The sequence below is a fragment of the Archocentrus centrarchus genome, chromosome 20 (genome assembly GCF_007364275.1).
Source record: "Archocentrus centrarchus isolate MPI-CPG fArcCen1 chromosome 20, fArcCen1, whole genome shotgun sequence".
NCBI lineage: Eukaryota > Metazoa > Chordata > Actinopteri > Cichliformes > Cichlidae > Archocentrus > Archocentrus centrarchus.
This window is the reverse complement of record NC_044365.1, coordinates 100590-124975: the sequence shown is the minus strand read 5'-3', so window position 1 is coordinate 124975 and position 24386 is coordinate 100590. Positions and strand designations below refer to the sequence as shown.

The 24386-nt window shown below is 43.3% G+C and overlaps 1 protein-coding gene across 1 annotated transcript in view; it reads left to right on the top strand.

The window, feature by feature from the left end:
* The window catches only part of cidea (cell death inducing DFFA like effector a), a 68192-nt gene extending 44948 nt beyond the window's left edge, over positions 1 to 23244 (top strand). Inside the window, exon 5 of the mRNA XM_030757060.1 lies at positions 23150 to 23244. Coding sequence (XP_030612920.1) covers positions 23150 to 23222 — 73 coding nt within the window. The 3' untranslated portion in view covers positions 23223 to 23244. The remainder of the gene's footprint in view (positions 1 to 23149) is intronic.
* The last annotated feature ends 1142 nt before the right edge of the window (positions 23245 to 24386 follow it).

The window sequence follows — 24386 nt, the reverse complement described above, 5'->3', positions numbered from 1 at the left end:
ACTCCACCATTATGGAGAACCTTTCAATTCCTCAGCTGTCCTAAAAGTTGACAGGAAAAATGTTAAGCATTGACGGACCCCCTTCTAAACCATTATGATCACTGGATCATAGTTAGTTTCAGGAACCTTTGCTTGAGTAACAGTGGAGGCCTGTTGTGGAGTGGGAGTCTTTTGCACAGCGGCTGCAGATAAATTAATATGAAGCTTTGGCAGAAATTTTGCTAGTGGGTTCTCCTGGTTCTCTTTTCAACATTCCTGGTAGTTAGAGTCAGACTAATAACACTCAAACACAAACACAGAAGTGCACAAAAAAATGCAGACACATGTATGGAAATAAAGAGTGAGAAAAAGCACCAAAAAGACTTGAAAGATTCAAGTTACTGTCAAAGTCATCACATAATTTACAGTATGTTACAGTGGCAGTAACATTCAGGCAGAATATTTGCAGCCTGAAGGGTCCCTGGAGCCTTTAAAAATGATCTTATTTGCCAAATCATTTTTAAAGTTTTAGTTTCTTCTTATTTTGCAGATTTTCAAATAGAGATCTATTGATATGAGACCGTACTCAGGCATTAAAGTGGGCCAGAACAATCCAGAGTGGCCCTCTGTTTTGTTGACAACCATAAGTGAAAACAATGGCCTCTAATAAATATATAAATCATCATTTACATTTAACACCTCAGTTTGGGATGATTAAGGCATAAGTGTGTTATACTAGCTTCATTTTTAAGAAAATTAATCAGAAAGAAAGACTTAAATTACCAGTTTTTGAAAGAAAAAGGATCCTGAAACCACAACCTAGAAAATTTAAAACACCTTTAAGACATTTGTCTTTTCTTTGGATTTACAATTTTTAGTTCTGTTCATGTTAAAACATAACAATTTATATATTTTTATTATATTTAACCAATTATAATTGTATTCCAATAATATATGTTTCCAGTGGTTTTGATATGAATTTCAACATTTTTCAAGCTGTTCTGTTTTTTGTTTTTTTTCCCTTAAAAATTGTCTATAAAAATGTTTGTCCAAAAGAAAAGCAACAATAAGTTACAGGACTTGTAATTGATTTGTCTCTCAGTCACACACCAACTCAGACACAGACATAGACACACGCGCGCGCGCGCACACACACACACACACACACACACACACACACACACACACACACACACACACACACACACACACACACACACACACACACACACACTCCATATGCTAAAACTTTGCAACTGCTGTTTTCCTTTTTCTCTTTTTCTCTCTCCAAGACACACACAAACACAGATACTGACACACTCAATAATGCTCAGAGTCACGCGCACACTCACACCAATTCCCAGACACACACACACACACACACACACATGCACACATGCACGCACAGATACACACAGTAACAGACACTTGTTTCCTTTCCTGTGTGATCCAGTTTTGGAATTTTTACCAGATTCCTGACCTTCAGATGTATAAATCAAGAAAATGATTTATCTTTACCTAATAAGTGAGCAAGGGACACCTTCCTTGTTTATGTTTGCTATAACCTTAATATTTGTTCTCTGGACTTTATACACCTTTAATTTTGTTTTACCAGTTTCTTTGAGTGTTTAAGCCTCTTTTCATTCAGTTCAGAATCAGCCCACACCGAATTAGAGGTACCAGCAGCCTAACACTCAAGGGCACCACTTAATCCACCACTCAACTTAAAGCATTCAAAGGCCTCAATCATTCATACTTTTACTTGCAACTTTTACTAGTTTCTAACAATTTCATGCCAATTTGTTAGTCTCTAGTTTGTTCATTCTAATTCAAAGAATTTGCCACACACACTTCTTAGTTTTAACAAGTACATTTATCCATCAGTCTAATGCTGAAGGGCAGTTTAATGCTTCCAGTACCTCTCAAAGCTCTTTATCACGTAAATAAACTCTTATCACTTCTCATACTTTGTTTCTTTTAACCACTATTTTTAATTCTTAATATCTACCCTTCTTCTGATGCTTCAATATTTCCAAGCATCCAACAGTTTATTTAACAGATTCTCTAAAATTTATTCTCTCATAACCTTACCTCCCCCTCACTCACAGAAAAATTTTTAACACCCAATTCAGCAGACTTCGGTTATGAAAACAACAGGCTTCTGCTTACCCATTTTGCTGAGGCCTCACTGTGAGTGTTTGAGGAGTTAATTATTACCTACCATAGAACAAGTCCGCCTGACCTTATCTTTACATTTTTACATGCTGCAATGCAAATTTTTGGAGTAATTCTACTTGCTATACATCAATATAATCTATATAACCCAATTTTTAATAATATGTATATCATAACACCATAGCAACTAAATAAATCACTAAAAAGTTCAGTAAACCACAAAGAAATTGAGAATTTTTTGGGTTTTTTTTTACACATACAGGGTGTTAGAATAGATAAACATGTAACTGTTTTTCTATGTATCACAATGTGTTCATCATAAACATGCACATGACCATCAGATTGTAAGCACAAAACATACTCACACACACCCGGACCCTCCAGGTGAGGAAAGCAGGTAACGCCTGTTTCCTGAGGACACACACACACACACACACCCACACCCACATACACATACATGATTACATCATGTGACGTGAGTGATGTTGTTACATGAGCTTTGTGTAAACATATGTGATTTCATCATGTGAAGGTGATTTCATCATGTGAAGTGAGTGATGTTGTTACCTGAGCTTTGTGTAAACTCACATGATGCTAAAATAAAAGAGCCAAGCAGGAAGAAGGTTCAGACTCTCCCTCAGACATACACACACGCGTGTTGGCTGACGGAGACTCTCCCTGCAGGTAAAAAGATCAACTACGGGTTTCTGTGTCTTTCTTTATTTAACGGTGGTCCGAACCTAACATTTTTTGGTCCTTCGAGAGCCGGGCGGGCAGTGAGGAGGTTTTTCCAACGACTACGGAGGGACGCCGGCAGCCTGTCTGGACAGCCAGCTGCCTTAGGGGCGCTGAATAGAAGACCTGGATCGTAAACTTCGATACCAGGCCCGGCTTTACAAGTTTCTCCGCGGTCGCTGGGAACGCTTTCCTCGAGACCCGATCCACCAAGTGAAGACGACAGAAACCAGGTAGGACAAAACGTGGACTACTGAGTCGGACCGGGTCCGATTGCCATTATAACTTTAAGGGAAAGTTGGCTTTTCAGGGAAAACTGTAGTCTACGTCCTCCGAACCGGGTTCGTGAGGTAACCGGCCGGAGCTTTTCAGGGAAAAGCACAAACAAATCGTACACTACTGAGTCGGACCGGGTCCGATTGCCAGGATAACTTTCAGGGAAAGTTGGCTTTTCAGGGAAAACTGTAGTATACGTCCTCCGAACCGGGTTCGTGAGGTAACCGGCCGTTGTAACTTTCAGGGAAAGTTCGCTTTTCAGGGAAAAGCGCCCTCAGAACAGGGTTCAGGAGGGGCACCGGCCGAAGTAACTTTCAGGGAAAGTTCGCTTTTCAGGGAAAAGCGCCCTCAGAACAGGGTTCACGAGGGGCACCGGCCGAAGTAACTTTCAGGGAAAGTTAGCTTTTCAGGGAAAAGCAAATAAAGTATAAAACGGTACCGTAGGTGTTCTCGCCGAAAGGAGAAAGTAAATTGGTAACTCCCGCCCAACGGAGAAATTTTAATTTGGCCTTAATTTGGAATTTTGGTGTTCTCACCGTAAACAAAGATTTAAAATAGGCGCCATAAATACGCGTATGTGTGTGTGAAAGTGAGTGACAGAGTGAAAGCCGCCATTGAAGTGGAAGCAGCAGCATGACGAAAATCTAACGGTTTTCAACTTCATGGTCTGTTGGAGTACACAGTGAAGGGCGGATTTGGGTTTAGGTCTCAATAAAGACACGTGGTCTGTACGAGACAAAGCACAGGCTGATTGTACGTCAGGAACAATGGGTAAGTCCTCTCGAAATGCGAGGCCGCCGTATTAGAGGGCGATGTAAAATTTATGGAATGGGATAAACAAGGGTCAACTCAATATAAACAAATGGAAGAAAAAATATGGGTTTAAGGGAAACTTGGTAGTGACAGAATGTGAAAACTTAGTAACACAGCTGCAACAAAAAGCAGCATTTTGCAAAAAGGCGCAGTTGGAACTGCAGTGTGCAAAGTTTTGGCTGTTACAGGCTAAACGCCGACAGGAACAGCGGAACGCAAAAGCCACAGCGTTAAAACCACCCACACACGTGCATGCAGCTGTAATAAAGGCAGATGAGGAAACTCACATTGTATGTAGATCCCAGCAAGACCGTAGTGGGCCTGACCCTGCGGCACCCGGAGCTGCGCCATGTTTAGAGGGGGGGAGGGGCTAACGGGGCAAAACAAGCTGCGCCATGTTTAGAGGGGGGAGGAGCTAACGGGGTAAAACAAGCCGCGCCATGTTTAGAGGGGGGAGGAGCTAGTGGGACAAAACAACATGAGACCCAAGCAAGGGAAGGCTTAACAGCTGTTTCTCCTGCAGCTTTCTCTCCCATTGCGAGCCGCACCAGAAATGGGGAACTTAAAACACTGGCGCACATAGATGTGCATGCCACACCTAAGCCAGCAGGTTATCCCGTTTTATCAGAGTACGGGCATGAAAGGGATTGTTTCAATTGTGGAGGGCCCCCACCCGCACTGGAACCAGTGGCACAAATCTTCCCCATGCTCCAAGTCCCGAACCCAAACACAGGGACAGCAAGCGCCCCTCAACCTCCCACTATTTTGGTTTACCGACCTTGGACTGAGACTGAAATGCAAGAGTCCGTTAAAGGCTTAACCCCACACAAAATTGACATAGAACAATGGGTGACAGGAATCTTGTCTCTCTCATTTGATAAATTTCCATAACAATTTTGGTGATTGTTGGTAGGATCCAGTAAGTTCTTCCACAAAGAAGTGACGAGTCACTGGCCAGCTGAAGAAAAAAAAAATGCTTCAGTCCTCCTGCATTTGCAAATTAGGAGGAACTCGAATTTTCACCCTTTGCTGGACAGCTGCCTGGATTCAAGGACCCTGCCTTAGAGGCACGGCCATAACACATATCGAGTGAGAAAGATTCCAAATAATTTAAAATGGGAAAAAGTTTGATTTAAAAGCTAAATCAAAAATTGCATCTGTCACTGTCAGAGACGAATAGACATTGGGAGTCTGCTTAAAAGGGTAACACCCATCAGCGAATGGGTGGCTTTAACCTAAGGTGATTAGGCCTCCTTGAACGTGTCCTTTTTTCTGTTTTCTTACCTGTGAGAGACGTCTCACTGGGGAAAAAATGGAGATGGGAACGCAGGAGTAGAAAATTAATAGTTAAAGAACTCTGCGTAGAGCGCGATCTTAGCGGAGTTTTGAGCGGCAGAACAGCTGATGCCCTAATTAATGGAGTGGCGGTTTTGGGGCCCCCTCCATTTGCAGTTACTTGTGATACCTCATCTCTCTATGCCCTTTTTTCAGGCAAATTTATAAGCGCTGAAAATCTCTGACCCAGATCTGGACTCCTGCCCTCCGATCAGACATCGTCTGGACCAGAATGATCGTCGGTGCATCGAGATGACAGATGTTACAACTGCAGCCTGATGGGTCATTGGTGAACTGAATGTCCACAACTGGTGAATGGAACGTGGACTAACCAGACTGTGTCACACTGATCGGAGAGGAGGACTTCAGACCAGTCAGATGAGGGCAAGTTGCTTGATCAGCAGAGAAGGGAAGTGAGATGACACCCACACACACACACCACTCACTCATTACTGGCATCTAACACACACACACAGCACTAGCACAAACACCTGAACCACAAACGAAGAAGCATATGATGGCCGTTTTAGGCCTGTGTAATTATTGCAGAGCATAAATCCCTTTGCGTGCAAGCAGTATGTGCAGCAGCACTCGCTATGTAGGCTTCCAGAGAACTGGTGCTTTTCCACTCACTTACACTTGAGGTGCTGCTCTTACAGAGTAAAATGACATTCTTATCTCCAGCCAGACACCGGAGCTGCATAGCTCTCCTGTTATCGCAACCACACATAACTATAGAGCGCTGCATCACTCTAAACCCAGCCACTCTGCTACCAACGCCACATGACGGCGACCCTCATGACTGCAAAGTGCTGACGGAACAAAACAGCAAGCCCAGCTTAGACTTGCAAGATGAACCACTGGCGAAAGGCCACGTTGTTTGTGGACGGCTCAAGCGGGAAAAACGATAAAGCAAAACAGAAACGGGCTACGCTATAGTCACCAATACCACCATAATCAAAGCGGAGAAACTGCCCTCACACCTCTCTGCTCAAGCAGCCGAGTTAATCGCATTAACCGAAGCATGCAAGCATCATGCAGGTAAAGAAGTCACGTTTTACACTGACAGCCAGTATGCTGTTTCTGCCGTATGTTCGTTTGCAGCACAGTGGGCGAGAAGGGGAATGCTGACCTCTACAGGGAAGCCAGTAAAACATGCTGAACTGTTTAAAAAAACCTATTAACGGCCATAAAACTACCATCAGCCCTGGCCATTTGTAAATGCGCGGCACACAAAACAGGCACAGACTTGATAGTATTGGGAAACAGCTACGCTGACAAAGCAGCAAAGCTGGCCGCAAGTGGTAAATATGGCACCTCAGCAATTACACGACAATTGTGGAAGGCTTGTGACCCGAAGTGCTCCATGAGATGCAGCAGCAAGCAAAATTGAAGTGGAACAACTTCCTAGGTCACTATTCAAAACAGCAGCCATATTGATACATGCTTTAACACATGTATCAACAGGGGGGGATAGTGAGTAAGACCTATAAGTATTGCTTAGTCGTAAAACCTAGGGGTACAGCTAAAAAAATCACTGTTCTTATCATCCGCAAGAGCGTAGGACTCGTTGAAAGAACGAATGGCACAGTAAAAAATAGACTAAGGAAATGTATGGCAGAAACGGGAAGGCCCTGGGTAGAATACATAGACTTAGTAAAAACATACATGCATGTGACCCCCAACGACACAGGGATAACCCCCTATGAGGCATTGTTCGGCCAACCTTTTAGACTCCTGGTGTGCACAGAAGAACAACAAGCAGAGGAAGAGACAGACTTGAGTGATTGGATGAGAAAGTTGTTCCAAAGCAAAAAGGTTGTTGCCACAAATAAATGGCCAGGAAGGCTTTTCTGCTTCTCAACAGGAACATCCGGTGGCTGTGGGAGACTACGTCCTGGTCAGAGTGATCAAGAAGAAGTGCTGGAACCAACCCCAGTGGGACGGACCCTACAAAGTACCACTGACTACACCAACTGCAGTCAAAATAGCAGAGAGATCCACGTGGATCCACCTCAGCCAGTGCAAAAGGATTGAGCCAACCAACGCTGAGTAGGGGATGGAAGTCGGGGTACAAAGGGGGGGGTGAGCCCTAGGCCACCTTCGTCTCAAACCCGTGAAGAAAACAACTGAATCCCCCACTAAATAGGGATGGCTCGTTCACATGCAATGACCACGTGGAACTGGATCTGCACCCTGGGCGCACTGATGACCATCGCGACTGCAACACAAGAGTTGAGCGCCTTTCATGCAATGGTGATGCAGAACAGAGTGGTTTTGGACTTGCTGGCCGCCCCGCAAGGAGGAGTATACACCCTGCAGCAGTATATGGAACAGCAGACACCTGGAGGGAGTCAGGACTGGCTCTCTTGGCTGACTACTGGAGCTTGGTGGCAAGCCCTGCTGAAAGTCTTAGGGCCACCAGGGGTCAATCTGTTACTGTTTTGTTTATTTTTTCAGTTGTATTGTTCCATGTTTAAGGAAAATGATGACAAATGTTTTCCTCTCAGCTTTCTATCAGTGTACCCTTGTGCAGGGTGGGCAGGAGGGTGAAACAGAAGACCAAATATGAAACCCCCATTGAAAATGAGAGACCAAGTGATGGGGGTGGATGTAAACTGGTTTTCAAACTAATGTTTAAAATTTGCAAATGTATGTAGGTGCTTCCCTGAGTGAGACTGACTAGCAGTGGCTGCCGTGAGCGGCGGCGCCGTTGAGGAATTTTCCTGTCTTGAAAGAATAGAAAGTGACTTTGGGTCAAAAGAAGGATAGACAGCCGCACGACAGGTTTTTCACCTCAACCTCATTCAGGATTGTATGTGCTATGTTCATGATAAACAGGGAGGAATTGTTAGATAAACATGTAACTGTTTTTCTATGTATCACAATGTGTTCATCATAAACATGCACATGACCATCAGATTGTAAGCACAAAACATACTCACACACACCCGGACCCTCCAGGTGAGGAAAGCAGGTAACGCCTGTTTCCTGAGGACACACACACACACACACACCCACACCCACATACACATACATGATTACATCATGTGACGTGAGTGATGTTGTTACATGAGCTTTGTGTAAACATATGTGATTTCATCATGTGAAGGTGATTTCATCATGTGAAGTGAGTGATGTTGTTACCTGAGCTTTGTGTAAACTCACATGATGCTAAAATAAAAGAGCCAAGCAGGAAGAAGGTTCAGACTCTCCCTCAGACATACACACACGCGTGTTGGCTGACGGAGACTCTCCCTGCAGGTAAAAAGATCAACTACGGGTTTCTGTGTCTTTCTTTATTTAACGGTGGTCCGAACCTAACACAGGGGTTGGACAATGAAACTGAAACACCTGGTTTTAGACCACAATAATTTATTAGTATGGTGTAAGGTCTCCTTTTGTGGCCAATACAGCGGCAATTCGTCTTAGGAATGACATATACAAGTCCTGCACAGTGGTCAGAGGGATTTTAAGCCATTCTTCTTGCAGGATAGTTTCCAGGTCACGACGTGATGCTTGTGGAGGAAAACGTTTCCTGACTCGCTCCTCCAAAACACCCCAAAGTGGCTCAATAATATTTAGATCTGGTGACTGTGCAGGCCATGGGAGATGTTCAACTTCACTTTCATGTTCATCAAACCAATCTTTCACCAGTCTTGCTGTGTGTATTGGTGCACTGTCATCCTGATACATGGCACCGCCTTCAGGATACAATGTTTGAACCACTGGATGCACATGGTCCTCCAGAATGGTTCGGTATTCCTTGGCAGTGATGCGCCCATCTAGCACAAGTATTGGGCCAAGGGAATGCCATGATATGGCAGCCCAAACCATCACTGATCCACCCCCATGCTTCACTCTGGGCATGCAACAGTCTGGGTGGTACGCTTCTTTGGGGCTTCTCCACACCGTAACTCTCCCGGATGTGGGGAAAACAGTAAAGGTGGACTCATCAGAGAACAATACATGTTTCACATTGTCCACAGACCAAGATTTGCGCTCCTTGCACCATTGAAACCGATGTTTGGCATTGGCACGAGCGACCAGAGGTTTGGCTATAGCAGCCCGGCCGTGTATATTGACCCTGTGGAGTTCCCGACGGACAGTTTTGGTGGAAACAGGAGAGTTGAGGTGCACATTTAATTCTGCCGTGATTTGGGCAGCTGTCGTTTTAGGTTTTTTGGATACAATCCGGGTTGGCACCCGAACATCCCTTTCAGACAGCTTCCTCTTGTGTCCACAGTTAATCCTGTTGGATGTGGTTCGTCCTTCTTGGTGGTATGCTGACATTACCCTGGATACCGTGGCTCTTGATGCATCACAAAGACTTGCTGTCATGGTCACAGATGCGCCAGCAAGACGTGCACCAACAATTTGTCCTCTTTTGAACTCTGGTATGTCACCCATAATGTTGTGTGCATTGCAATATTTTGATCACAACTGTGCTCTTACCCTGCTAATTGGACCTTCACACTCTGCTCTTACTGGTGCAATGTGCAATTAATGAAGATTGGCCACCAGGCTGGTCCAATTTAGCCATGAAACCTCCCACACTAAAATGACAGATGTTTCAGTTTCATTGTCCAACCCCTGTATTTTTCTTGGATACAGAAATATCAAAGCTATATCCCTCAAAACAGTAAATGAAAAAAGTTGCACAAAAGCCTTTCAAACCACATAAAATTTATTTTGAGTGCATTCATAACTTGGAAATACACTGATTTTTATAAATTATTGCAAAAACAAAAAATTGAATATTATGCACAATATGCAAAAAGACAGCATGTCCATCAAAAAAAAATATTTACAAAGTGCAATCAAATTTTTAACTGTCCCAGGAACTGATATATAGAAAGGCATTAATATACAGGAAGGCATAGTAAAATTTCACTTCTCAATACCATCCGTGGGGCTGTGATAGGCCTTGTGACAGTTCCTGTCCACAATCACACAAAGAGGGACTTTGCATGCCTCACACATAAAGGGAGTTTTCTTCCCACATAGCTTACACTTCCTGCACCCCGTGTGGCCTTTTCTGGGCCAGATGCCCCTTCAGCAATGGTAAGAGCAAGGTGTTGATAGCTCTCCGGGACCGGTTGTGAGGGGACCCCCACAGAGCTCAGCTGTTAACTGTTCCTGGAAGGCCTGGTGCATCATCAGCTGCTTCTAAATTCAGATCAAACTGAAGTTCTTGTACTCTGCCCCACAAATCTTAGAAACATGGTGTCTAACCAGATACTTACTCTGGATGGCATTACTTTGGCCTCCAGTAACACTGTGAGAAATCTTGGAGTCATTTTTGACCAGGATATGTGCGAAAGGCTGCTGGTCCAGACGGATCAGCTGTGTGGCATCATGGGATACATGTTCAACCTGAGCTTGAAGCTGGGGAAAGTACCACAACTGTGGAAGACCTCCTGTGTGGTACCGGTACCAAAGACCAAACATCCAAAGGATCTTAGCAGCTACAGGCCGGTAGCCCTGACATCGCATCTAATGAAGACCCTCGAGAGGCTGGTCCTCAACCATCTACGCCTCATGGTGTCGTCTTCGTTGGACCCGCTGCAGTTCGCCTACCGGCCTGGCATCGGGGTGGATGACGCCATCATCTACCTCCTGCACCGAGCTCTGACCCACCTGGAGAAGCCTGGAAGCACTGTGAGGATCATGTTCTTTGATTTCTCCAGTGCTTTTAACACCATCCAGCCAGGACTTCTGAGAGACAAGCTGGAACTGTCAGGAGTGGACCACCACATCTCCGAGTGGATACTGGACTACCTCACTGACTGCCCACAGTACGTGAGGACACAGGGCTGTGTCTCTGACAGGCTGGTCTGCAGTACGGGGGCCCCACAGGGAACTGTGCTGGCACCGTTCCTCTTCACCCTCTACACTGCAGACTTCTCCATCAACTCCCCACGCTGCCATCTGCAGAAGTTCTCTGACGACTCTGCCATAGTTGGCCTCATCACAGGTGAGGATGACTCAGAGTACAGACAGTGGACTCAGGACTTTGTGGACTGGTGCCAGCGGAACCACCTCCTGATCAACGCCGCTAAAACCAAGGAGCTGGTGGTGGATTTCCGCAGGCGCAGACCCACCACTCGGACACCGGTGAACATCCAGGGAGTGGACATTGAGATAGTGGACTCTTATAAGTACCTGGGTGTTCACCTAAACAATAAACTGGACTGGACTCATAACACTGATGCGCTCTACAGGAAGGGTCAGAGCAGACTCTACCTGCTGAGAAGGCTGAGGTCTTTTGGAGTGCAGGGGACACTCCTGAAGACCTTCTATGACTCTGTGGTGGCATCAGCCATCTTCTATGCAGCAGTATGTTGGAGCAGCAGCTTGTCTACAGCTGAGAGGAAGAGGATAGACAAGCTCATCAGGAAAGCCAGCTCTGTCCTAGGATGTCCTCTCGACTCAGTGCAGGTGGTGGGAGACAGAAGGACTCTGACCAAAATAACATCACTGATGGACAAGGTCTCCCATCCCATGCATGAAACTGTTGCTGAGCTGGAGAGCTCCTTCAGTGACAGACTGCTGCATCCTAAATGCACAAAGGAGCGTTACCGTAGATCCTTCCTCCCAGCAGCTGTAAGACTTTATAACCATCACTGCTCCCAACAAAAACCACAATAGCCTACACAATGTAGGATAATATATAATATACTGTAAATAGTCCGGCCTGTTAAGGTTCAACACACAGGCACATCATGTACATTGTATATAGTGTTATTATTATTAGTAGTATTAAGGTTAATATTGTTTGTTGATTTTATATATATTCTTTTCTTAATAGTGTGAATTATTATATCTTTATTTATATTTATAATAACTGCGGCTGCTGTTACACCCAAATTTCCCCTCTGTGGGACAATAAAGGATGTTTCTTCTTCTTCTTCTTCTTCTTCTTCTATGTCCTTCAATGCACATATTAAACAAATATGTAGGACCGCTTTTTTGCATTTGTGCAATATTTCTAAAATTAGAAACATCCTTTCTTAGAGTGATGCTGAAAAGCTAATCCATGCATTTATTACTTCTAGGGTGGACTATTGTAATTTATTATTATCAGGCTGTCCTAAAGGCTCCCTGAAAAGCCTTCAGCTGATCCAAAATGCTGCAGCTAGAGTACTGACAGGGACTAGAAAGAGAGAGCAGATTTCTCCCATATTGGCTTCTCTTCATTGGCTCCCTGTTAAATCTAGAATAGAATTTAAAATCCTTCTCCTCACCTACAAGGTCTTGAATAATCAGGCCCCATCTTATCTCAAAGACCTCATAGTACCATATCACCCCAACAGAGCACTTCACTCACAGACTGCTGGCTTACTTGTGGTTCCTAGGATACTTAAGAGTAGAATGGGAGGCAGAGCCTTCAGCTTTCAGGCCCCTCTTCTGTGGAACCAGCTCCCAGCTTGGATTCAGGAGACAGACACCCTCTCTCTTTTTAAGATTAGGCTTAAAACTTTCCTTTTTGATCAAGCTTATAGTTAGGGCTGGATCAGGTGACCCTGAACCATCCCTTAGTTATGCTGCTATAGGCCTAGGCTGCTGGGGGGGTTCCCACAATAGACTGTTTCTTTTCATTCACCTTGTTTACTTTGTTTATACTGCATTTAATCATTAATTGTTATTAATCTCTGGCTCTCTTCCACAGCATGTCTTTTCTCAGCCCAACCGGTAGCAGCAGATGACCCCCCCTCCCTGAGCCTGGTTCTGATGGAGGTTTCTTCCTGTTAAAAGGGGGTTTTTCCTTCCCACTGTCGCCAAGTGCTGCTCATAGGGGGTCGTTTTTGACTGTTGGGTTTTCTCTGTATAATTGTAGGTTCTTTACCCACAATACAAAGCGCCTTGAGGCGACAGTTTGTTGTGATTTGGCGCTATATAAATAAAATTGAATTGAATTGAATTGCTGCTCCAGTCTGCCACACAGCTCCTTGTTGAGCAAAAAGCTGTTTGTTACAGCAATGTCAATGAAATGATGCAGCACTGTAATGTACCACTTCCTGCTTTTTCTCCATGATGCATAGGAGCCGATCAGCTGGTTTGAGAGGTCAACTCCACCCATGAAGCGGTTGCAGTCCTTCACAGTGGACCGCAGTGGCACCTCAACTGCTCTGTGTTTTCCACCAACTCTGCATGCTCTCTTCACATTGTCCCCTGAGAAGGCGGTGTGCAGGGTGGAGTACACACTCACCTCCCTCGTGTCCATCCATTTGATGAATATGAGAGGTCCCTCTCTGATTCAATTCAATTCAATTCAATTTATATAGCACCAAATCACAACAAACTGTCGCCTCAAGGCGCTTTGTATTGTGGGTAAAGACCCTACAATAATACAGAGAAAACCCAACAGTCAAAACGACCCCCTATGAGCAGCACTTGGTGACAGTGGAAAGGAAAAACTCCCTTTTAACAGGAAGAAACCTCCAGCAGAACCAGGCTCAGGGAGGGGCAGTCATCTGCCGCTACCGGTTGGGCTGAGAAAAGACATGCTGTGGAAGAGAGCCAGAGATTAATATCAATTAATGATTAAATGCAGAGTGGAGTATAAACAAAGTAAATAAGGTGAATGAGAAACAGTGCATTATGTGAACCCCCCAGCAGACTAGGCCTATAGCAGCATAACTAAGGGATGGTTCAGGGTCACCTGATCCAGCCCTAACTATAAGCTTTATCATAAAGGAAAGTTTTAAGCCTAATCTTAAAAATAGAGAGGGTGTCTGTCTCCCGAATCCAAGCTGGAAGCTGGTTCCACAGAAGAGGCGCCTGAAAGCTGAAGGCTCTGCCTTCCATTCTACTCTTAAGTATCCTAGGAACCACAAGTAAGCCAGCAGTCTGAGAGCGAAGTGCTCTGTTGGGGTGATATGGTACTATGAGGTCTTTGAGATAAGATGGTGCCTGATTATTCAAGACCTTGTATGTGAGGAGAACAATTTTAAATTCTATTCTAGATTTAACAGGGAGCCAATGAAGAGAAGCCAATATGGGAGAAATATGCTCTCTCTTTCTAGTCCCTGTCAGTACTCTAGCTGCAGCATTTTGGATCAGCTGAAGGCTTTTCAGGGAGCTTTTAGGACAGCCTGATAATAATGAATTACAATAGTCCAGCATAGAAGTAATAAATGCATGAATTAGCTTTTCAGCATCACTCTGAGAAAGGATGCTTCTAATTTTAGAAATATTGCACAAATGCAAAAAAGCGGTCCTACATATTTGTTTAATATGTGCATTGAAGGACATATCCTGGTCAAAAATGACTCCAAGATTTCTCACAGTGTTACTGGAGGCCAAAGTAATGCCATCCAGAGTAAGTATCTGGTTAGACACCATGTTTCTAAGATTTGTGGGGCCGAGAACAAGAATTTCAGTTTGATCTGAATTTAGAAGCAGGAAATTAGAGGTCATCCAGGCCTTAATATCTTTAAGACATTCCTGCAGTTTAACTAATTGATGTGTGTCATCTGGCTTCATTGATAGGTAAAGCTGAGTATCATCTGCATAACAATGAAAATTGATGCAGTGCTTTCTAATAATACTGCCTAAGGGAAGCATGTATAATGTAAATAAAATTGGTCCTAGCACAGAACCCTGTGGAACTCCATAATTAACCTTAGTGTGTGAAGAAGACTCCCCATTTACATGAACAAATTGGAGTCTATTAGATAAATATGATTCAAACCACTGCAGTGCAGTACCTTTAATACCTATAGCAAGCTCTAATCTCTGTAATAAAATGTTATGGTCAACAGTATTAAAGCTGCACTGAGGTCCAACAGGACAAGAACAGAGATGAGTCCACTGTCAGAGGCTGTGAGAAGATCATTGGTAACCTTCACTAAGGCTGTTTCTGTACTGTGATGAATTCTGAAACCTGACTGAAACTCTTCAAATAAACCGTTCCTCTGCAGATGATCAGTTAGCTGTTTTACAACTACTCTTTCAAGAATCTTTGAGAGAAAAGGAAGGTTGGAGATTGGCCTATAATTAGCTAAGACAGCTGGGTCAAGTGATGGCTTTTTAAGCAGAGGTTTAATTACAGCCACCTTGAAGGTCTGTGGTACATAGCCAACTAATAAAGACTGATTGATCATTTTTAAGATTGAAGCATCAATAATTGGAAAGACTTCTTTGAACAGTCTAGTAGGAATGGGATCTAACAAACATGTTGCTGGTTTGGAGGAAGTAACTATTGAAGTTAACTCTGAAAGATCAACTGGAGCCAAAGAGTCTAAACAAATACCAGCAGTGCTGAAAGCAGCCGAACATGAAGAATAATCTTTGAGATGGTTATGAATAATTTTTTTCTCTAATGTCTAAAATTTTATTTGTAAAGAAATCCATGAAGTCACTACTAGTTAAAGTGAAAGGAATACTCGGCTCTACAGAGCTCTGACTCTTTGTCAGCCTGGCTACAGTGCTGAAAACAAACCTGGGGTTGTTCTTATTTTCTTCAATTAATGATGAGTAGTAAGATGTCCTAGCTTTACGGAGGGCTTTTTTATAGAGCAACAAACTCTTTTTCCAGGCTAAATGAGCATCTTCTAATTTAGTGAGACGCCATTCCCTCTCCAGCTTTCGGGTTATCTGTTTTAAGCTGTGCGTTTGTGAATTATACCACGGAGTCAGGCACTTCTGATTTGAAGCTTTCCTTTTCAGAGGAGCCACAGTATCCAAAGTTATACGCAGTGAGGATGTAAAACTATTGACGAGATAATCAACCTCACTGGGAGCAGAGTTTAGGTAGCTGCTCTGCACTGTGTTGGCACTGAAGAGCATAACAATGAAGGAATTAGATCCTTAAACTTAGTTACAGCACTTTCAGAAAGACTTCTACTGTAATAAAACCTATTCCCCACTGCTGTGTAATCCATTAAAGTAAATGTAAATGTTACTAAGAAATGATCAGACAGGAGGGGGCTTTCAGGGAATACTGTTAAGTCTTCAGTTTCTATGCCATATGTTAGGACAAGATCCAGAGTATGATTAAAGTGGTGGGTGGGCTCCTTTACATTTTGAGAGAAGCCAATTGAATCTAACAATAGATTAAATGCAGTGTTGAGGCTGTCATTCTCAGCATCTACATGGATGTTAAAATCACCCACTATAATTATTTTATCTGAACTGAGCACTAAATCAGATAAAAAGTCTGAGAAATCAGACAGAAACTCTGAGTAAGGACCAGGTGGACGATAGATAATAACAAATAAAACAGGTTTTTGATTTTCCCAATTAGGATGGACAAGACTAAGAGTCAGGCTTTCAAAAGAATGAAAACTTTTTCTGGGTCTTTGATTAATTAATAAGCTGGAATTGAAGATTGCAGCTAATCCTCCTCCTCGACCTGTGCTTCGAGCATTCTGACAGTTACTGTGACTCGGGGGTGTTGATTCATTTAAACTAACATATTCATCCTGCTGTAACCAGGTTTCTGTAAGGCAGAATAAATCAATACATTGATCAATTATTAAATCATTTACTAATAGGGACTTGGAAGAGAGAGACCTAATGTTTAACAATCCACATTTAATTGTTTTATTTTTTGGTGCAGTTGATGAAGCTGTATTATTTATTGTTTTTGAATTTTTATGCTTAAATAGCTTTTTGCTGATTTTAGCTTTGGTTTTTGGTGGTCTGGGAGCAGCACCGACTCTATGGGGATGGGGTTTTGGGGGGATGGCAGGAGGAGAGAAGCTGCAGAGAGGCGTGTAAGACTGCAACTCTGCTTCCTGGTCTCAACCCTGGGTAGTCAGTTTTTAGGAGGGTTAATAAATTTGGCCAGATTTCTAGAAATGAGAGCTGCTCCATCCAAAGTGGGATGGATGCCGTCTCTCCTAACAAGACCAGGTTTTCCCCAGAAACTTTGCCAATTATCTATGAAGCCCACGTCATTTTTTGGACACCACTCAGACAGCCAGCGATTCAAGGAGAACATGCGGCTAAACATGTCGCTCCTGGTCTGATTGGGGAGGGGCCCAGAGAAAACTACAGAGTCCGACATCGTTTTTGCAAAGTTACACACCGAGTCAATATTAATTTTAGTGACCTCCGATTGGCGTAACCGGGTGTCATTACTGCCGACGTGAATAGCGATCTTACCAAATCTACGATTAGCCTTAGCCAGCAGTTTCAAATTTCCATGAATGTCGCCTGCTCTGGCCCCTGGAAGACATTTGACTATGGTCGCCGGTGTCTCTAGCTTCACGTTTCTCAAAACAGAGTTGCCAATAACCAGAGTTTGTTCCTCGGCGGGTGTGTCGCCGAGTGGAGAAAAACGGTTAGAGACGTGAACAGGTTGGTGGTGTACCCGGGGCTTCTGCTTAGGACTACGCTTCCTCCTCACCGTCACCCAGCTGGCCTGTTTTCCCTGCTGCTCGGGATCTGCTGGGGGGGAGCTAACGGCGGCTAAGCTACCATGGTCCGCACCCGCTGCAGGGGCCTGGCTAGATGCAGGATTTTCCAGGGTGCGGAGCCGAGTCTCCAGTTCAGAAAGCCTGGCCTCCAGAGCTACAAACAGACTACATTTATTACAAGTACCGTTACTGCTAAAGGAGGCCAAGGAGTAACTAAACATGTGACACCCAGAGCAGGAAAGTGCAGGAGAGACAGGAGAAGAAGCCATGCTGGTAGTGAGTCGGCTAAGGGCTAAGCTACTAGCTGAGCTAAGCTAGCGAATTTCTAAAAACAAATAAAGTGAGTAATGTGAATACAGGTGATTCAGCAAAGAGTATGCTATTTAAAGTAGGTGAAGATTACACTAAAATATGTTATTATCCAGATAAATTGAGTTATACAGATATAACAGCTAACAGACAGCAAAACACTGTGCTCCGAAACAGGAACAGGAAGTGATACAATACTGCAGTGAGAGCCAACACCAAGTGACCTGATCTGATCCACCTGATGGTCCCTCTTGGAGACTTTTTTGTGAGGGCACTGACTTTGGTTTTTGGCATGCCGATTCTTGTGTCTCGAAATGTGCCACAAGCTCCAAACCACAGGTTATACAGGTGCACAAGAAGTGCTGGGCTGGTGTAAAAATTGTCACAATAAATATGATAACCAGATCCCAGGTAGCCTTTTTTGAAGAATGACATCACAGCATCAAATGACAGCCCCTTTCCAGGTGGCAGAGTGGACTTGCCTGCGTAAATGCTGAAGTCCACAGTGTAGCCTGTGTTGTCTGAGAGCACAAATAGGTTGATTCCCCACTTTGTGGGTTTGTTTTTTATATATTGCTTTAGAGCAATTCTGGCTTTGGTGGCTACCATGCGTTCATCCACTGAAAGCTGTTGCTGGGGGTAGTATACAGCTTTGCAGGCCACACGTAAGCTGTCGTACAGGGGGCATGTTCTGTGCAGGCAGTCATAATCATCTGTGCCTTTTTTGCTGTCAATGAGAGCATCTTCTGCAAGGTCACTCATATGCATGTTCCAAGTGACGGTGAGGAACCGGTCTCTGGACATGACCTAAGAAGGATATGGCACACGGAAGATGGAACCAGTACACCAGAAATCTCTGATCTTCGTCCGCTTCAGAAGCCCCATTCAAAGCGTCAGCCCAATGTACTGGTACATCTCAGCCTCTGTGATGCCAGTCCATTTGAATTTTTTCCCTGCAGCAATATTGTTGCATTTTTGTATGTGTTTGCACACAGTGTGTCACAGCTGGCGCAGGCAAGGCAGGGAGGACCTCAGTGCAGGACACGACGAGACCAAGGTTAGGTGAAGATTTATTAGTAGTGCTTCACAGTACACTCAAAACATGAAACTTGAAAACTCGAAACCAGAAGACAAAACGCACAGCGAAAAACTGACAAGGACCTGAACACTGAACTAAACAACACTGAGACCTAAATACACAGATGGAACAAGGGGGAGTGGAAAACAGCTGAGCACAACAGGTGAAAAGAATAAGACTAATAACACAGGAAGTAAAACATATCAGAAAACACAGGGAACACTGGACTACCAAAATAAAGCAGGAAATACTAAACATAACAGACGCAGACCTAACACCGAAAACTTGACAAAGGCAATATTACAAAATGAAACAAGGGAAACCAAACCACACACTCAAACAACAAACAGAGAAACCAAAAGAAACACCAAGAAAACAACCTGAAAAGTACAACAAAAGAAAGCTACATAAAAGAACTCAAAACGCTGGGCCACCAGCCCAGGATCATGACACAGTGTTTTGATGGTTGCTTGGTCAAAAAACATTTTGAACAGTTCAGATGGACCGTCCACATATTCTGACAGAGGTGGCTGCACACCTGGCCTTCTTTTAGGCAGGAAATGTAATGGGAGATGTGGCAAGCTGTCAGGCTCTGTTTCACTCTTCCAGGCAGGTTCATCACCAGAGAGTGTCTCTGACCTGGAGCGCTTGCCTCGTTTTGTTGGAGGCTGACTCCTCCTCCTCTTTCCTCTCCCTCTGCCTCCCTCCAGAGTGCAGGGTTCCTCAGTGGAGGAGGACCCCTCAATTATCTCCTCCTCAACATCAGTAACACTGTACACAGAAGAAATTACATGGTGTTTAGAATGAGAATAATATAATAATAATGCGTATTTGGCACTAAATTATTAGAGTTGTATATTTTCCTTACTTTTCTCTAACTCAAAAAGAAATATATTTCATGAATATATATACATACATGTCATGGAACGGGTCGATGCCTTCAACGAAGTCGGCTTCATCTCCACTGTTGGCCGAATCTGGACCAGATGAGTGGATCGAAACGCCATCTTCATCTTGAGCCGACAGTTTGTTGTGATTTGGCGCTATATAAATAACAATGAATTGAATTGAATTGAATTGAATTGAATCTGGCGCCGTAACTAGTGCCAAAACTTCCTGCAAATTGTACCGTTTGGCTGGTCCGGGTTTTTGCAGTAACATTTTGTGTTCGCGAGTGTGTAGTGTGTCTGTGGCAAGTGTGTAATGCGTGTGATCAGTGTGTGTCTAAATCTAATGCGAACGAGAATGCAATTGTGAGCGAAAGGGCGACTACAAGCAGAGGGAAAAGAAAAACAAATTTCTTGGGAGATGACGTCATTCTTTTGTCATGGTTCATGGTGTGTAAGAAAACGCGAAGTTCATGTTGACAATGTGATGGCGTAAATTCCAACGTAGGCATACCTACATAAGTCTCCTGTTTTGGCCCTCTGTCCCAGCGTCATCCCTTATTTCAATTTTCAGTTTTTTTAAAGCATTCCTGTGCCGCTCCAAACTGAATTGTCACTATCACTAGGTTAGTGCCGACAGCCTGAACAACCCTGTAAAAACAACTGGACCTCAGTTGGGCTTTTTCCCATAAAGCGATATAGCGACAGTGAAATCCTCCGCTGTCACCATGTTCTGTGTACATGAAGCCTTCTTACTGTGTCCCTTCATACACTTTGGCATCACCTAGACCTCACTTTGTCTTCACCCTCCACCCTCTAACCCCCGAACCTCACTTAAACACAGAGCCTGCATACCCGCCCTCTCCACTCCTATCCCCAGACCTCGCTTCGGCCTTTATCAACCTTAGAGACAGCCGACAGCAAGTTTTCTTACACAACTTGGCAACAGTGGCCCAGTTAAAGGAGGAGGGTTGAACTTAGCCAGCAGTCTCACCCCACAGTGTTTTCATTAAATTTGATATTCTAACATTAAACAATACGGGACAAAACTGATCTATGTTATGTGGGTCTAGGCAAAGCATTGAAATTTTTACGTTATTTCATAAAGTTTATTTGTAGTTCTAAACATATTTATGGTGTTTTTTTCCTTCACATTTTGTCTCTCCAAAGATGTTTTTCCTCTCCTGGACCCTCGATTGCAACTACAGTACATCCAAATGAACAATTATACAAATTAGGTGATGACGTCATACAGTGACCTCCATTTTCAGCAGCGGAAAATTTCCCGTATTTTTAAATACAAAACTTGAGTAGGAAGTCCCGTGAACAGCTGATCATATCAGTAAAGCAGCTGCATCAGGATTATAATGTTGTTGTTGTTTGCGCATTTTAACGCAAAGCTGTTGGAGGAAGGATACGGCGCTCTGGGACACATTGAATGCACGATATGTAAGTGTAATTCCTCCGTATTTATATGCAAAAAGAATCATTGCTCTCTCTTATTTGGTTGCAGTTCTAGTGTCATTACAAAATGTACATGCAACTGAGGACACCGGCAGACATTATAAAAGAAATGATATATTTGATAACAAACTTTTATTCTGTCTATAATGATGTCAGAGTGGGTCAGGCTGATTAAAGTGACTCGTCATGCTCCACACTGACACGTGCAATCCTCCATCCATCAAATTAAAATGGAGGCTCCGCCCTTTATTTAGCCATTGCCATGGTGAATCCTGGTATCAGAGCTCTATTGATGATGGCTTTCTTTCCTTACTCACACACGTGCTAACTCAGGGTGAACATACTCTGAGCTGATTGAACTGACTCTGATCAGTTGTTCTGTAACGGGAAACTCAGAGTTGCTGATCTCAGAGTTGATCAACTCGGAGTGTATTTTTAAACTCAGAGTTTGTTGAACCTGCTTCCTGGAATAGGGCCTTGGTGTTGCTTCCAGGTGAGAACAAAATAAATGGCATATCACAGCTCAACAAATCCTTTTTCCTTTCCACCCGTGTGATACGTTTATAGTACTTATGGATGTGTCGTCACGGTACTTCAGCATGTAGTCAGTGCTACAGAAGTATAGTGAGTGTAAACAAAGTAATGTTTTTTTGTTTGTTTTTTAATGACAGATCATTTCAAATGTAACTTTTCAAGCATCACAACAAATACCAGCAAACACAAACTGTCATTGCACAATTTCTGAGAAGATGTGCATGCTAGCAAGCAGCAGCTGCATTTCTCAGGGAGAGTTACTGAGAGACTCTGAAGACAGATCTAAGAAAGAAGAGAGATTAGTTCATATAAAGACTGCTGATCAGTCTTTATATCTTGATAAACTGCAAACTCACCATTCATATTAGAAAATATCTTGGAAAAAATCTCAAATATAAATAAATTTGTGTCATTCAGAAGTTGCATGAACATACTTTGCAGTTCAATGAAGTGTTGTGTGGGCTAAACTGCTTAGTTGGACTGGTACAGAGTGGCTGTGATGTTCATGGTCAGTGTTAGGCAACATCAAGGGCAGACATCACTTTAAATTTAAGATGATGATACTGAATACAGTAACTGAGTTTCACATTTATAGTAACTTTATAAAGTCTATTTTTCTGTTCAAAAACTTTATTGACCCCCTTTAGGAAGTGTTAGGAAACCAGGATTCCTCCGTCCCGTTCCCTCCCGGGTTCGTTGATAAAGGAAGGTAAAAGTCAGACTTTCAGTTTCATTCTTAAAATTTATTAATCACCACACATAATACATGAAGGCCAAAAATAATGCAAAATTAAACAAGCATGCTTGGAGATTGCAGAACAATATTCCCTTACCACATTTACACTTTCCCCATCCCAGATGGACCCCTGCAATCTGTCTGTCTGTTCGCGCATCCCTTTTTTATGCCCCTAGGACATGCCCTTATAAGGAATTGTTTTCCCTCGCAACCAACTTTCCGCCAGTTATACGACCCCCACTGCTCCCGTCAGCTGTATGCAGTGGGAGAAATACTCCCCTTTAGACTTCTTAACCTTCTTTCCCTGATCAGTAATAATCAATTCCTTCAGAAGGTTCCCTCAAAGAAATCAAAAATCTGGAAAGGGTATAGGGGTTAAAAGCCATAATACCTCATGTAACATTGCTTATGTTATTAAGTTCAGCTGGATAAATCTGTTTCTGTGTTTCTCTGTCTTCAGCTCCCTGCTGCGCTGTGTCACCTCTCTAAAAAGACTGGCCGGGCAGCTGCTGCTCTGCACTTCCTCATCATAACCATAGTTCACCAGAGATGCCAGCTGTTAACATCATGTCTGTTTGTGTGGAAGCAGCCGCTCCTTCCTGCTGAGGTGGGACTGACCCGAATGAAGGATTTCCTCTATGTGTAAATAAAGATCATGTTTCAAATGTCTCTCTGTACTGTCTACATATGGATCAGTTAGGAAAGAGAATAGAATAGAATGCCTTTATTGTCATTATACAGAATGTACAATGAGACTGGAGTGGATTATGTGTGTTTCCATGGAAACCTGAGAGGTTACCATTTTTCATAATGTTTTAGATCTGATTTCAGCTGTGAGGGGAAAAAAGTGATTTCTTTGCTTCCAGTTTAAACTTCTTTTGCCCCTATATTAGTGCTGATGCTGAGATTTTGGCAATGCCTGTCATTTAAGACAATACTGCTGCAAGTACCAGTCACAACAGTGCTGTGTCAAGCAGACGAGTGCAAGTAGTGAAGACCCAAATGCAGGACGTGTGATAAGCAGAGATTGAACTTGAAGCAAGCCGTTTATTTATCTGAAGACCTGGGGCCTATTCCAGGAAGCATGCTCAACAAACTCTGAGTTTAAAAACATACTCTGAGTTGATCAACTCTGGGATCGGCAACTCTGAGTTTCCTGTTCCAGAACAGCTGATCAGAGTTGGTACAATCAGCTCTGAGTATGATCACCCTGAGTTAGCACGTGCGTAAGGAAAGGAAGCCATCATCAATGGAGCTCTGATACCAGGATTCAAAATGGCAATAGGTAAATAAAGAGTGGAGCCTCCACTTTAATCCGATGGATGGAGGATCGCACATGTCACGTGTGATGAGTCACTTTAATCAGCCTGACCCACTCTGTCAGCATTATAGGCAGAATAAAAGTTTATCAACTATATCATTTCTTTAATAATATCTGCTGTCATCATTCACACAACTTGAATCTCCATCAGATGAAGCTGAATCCTAATTTTACACTTGATTTATAAAATCTAATTATTCAGCTGCAGCCTGATGGACAAACTGCAGGAGACAGAAAGTGAAGATAAAAATGTGGAGAAACAGCTCAGACTGACTGACCTGTGTGTTAGAGACTGAGACAGCAGCAGGTTATTGTTTTGTTCATGTTTGACTTCCGGTTTGGCTGTGTGCTTCCTGCCCTAGATTAATCATGAATC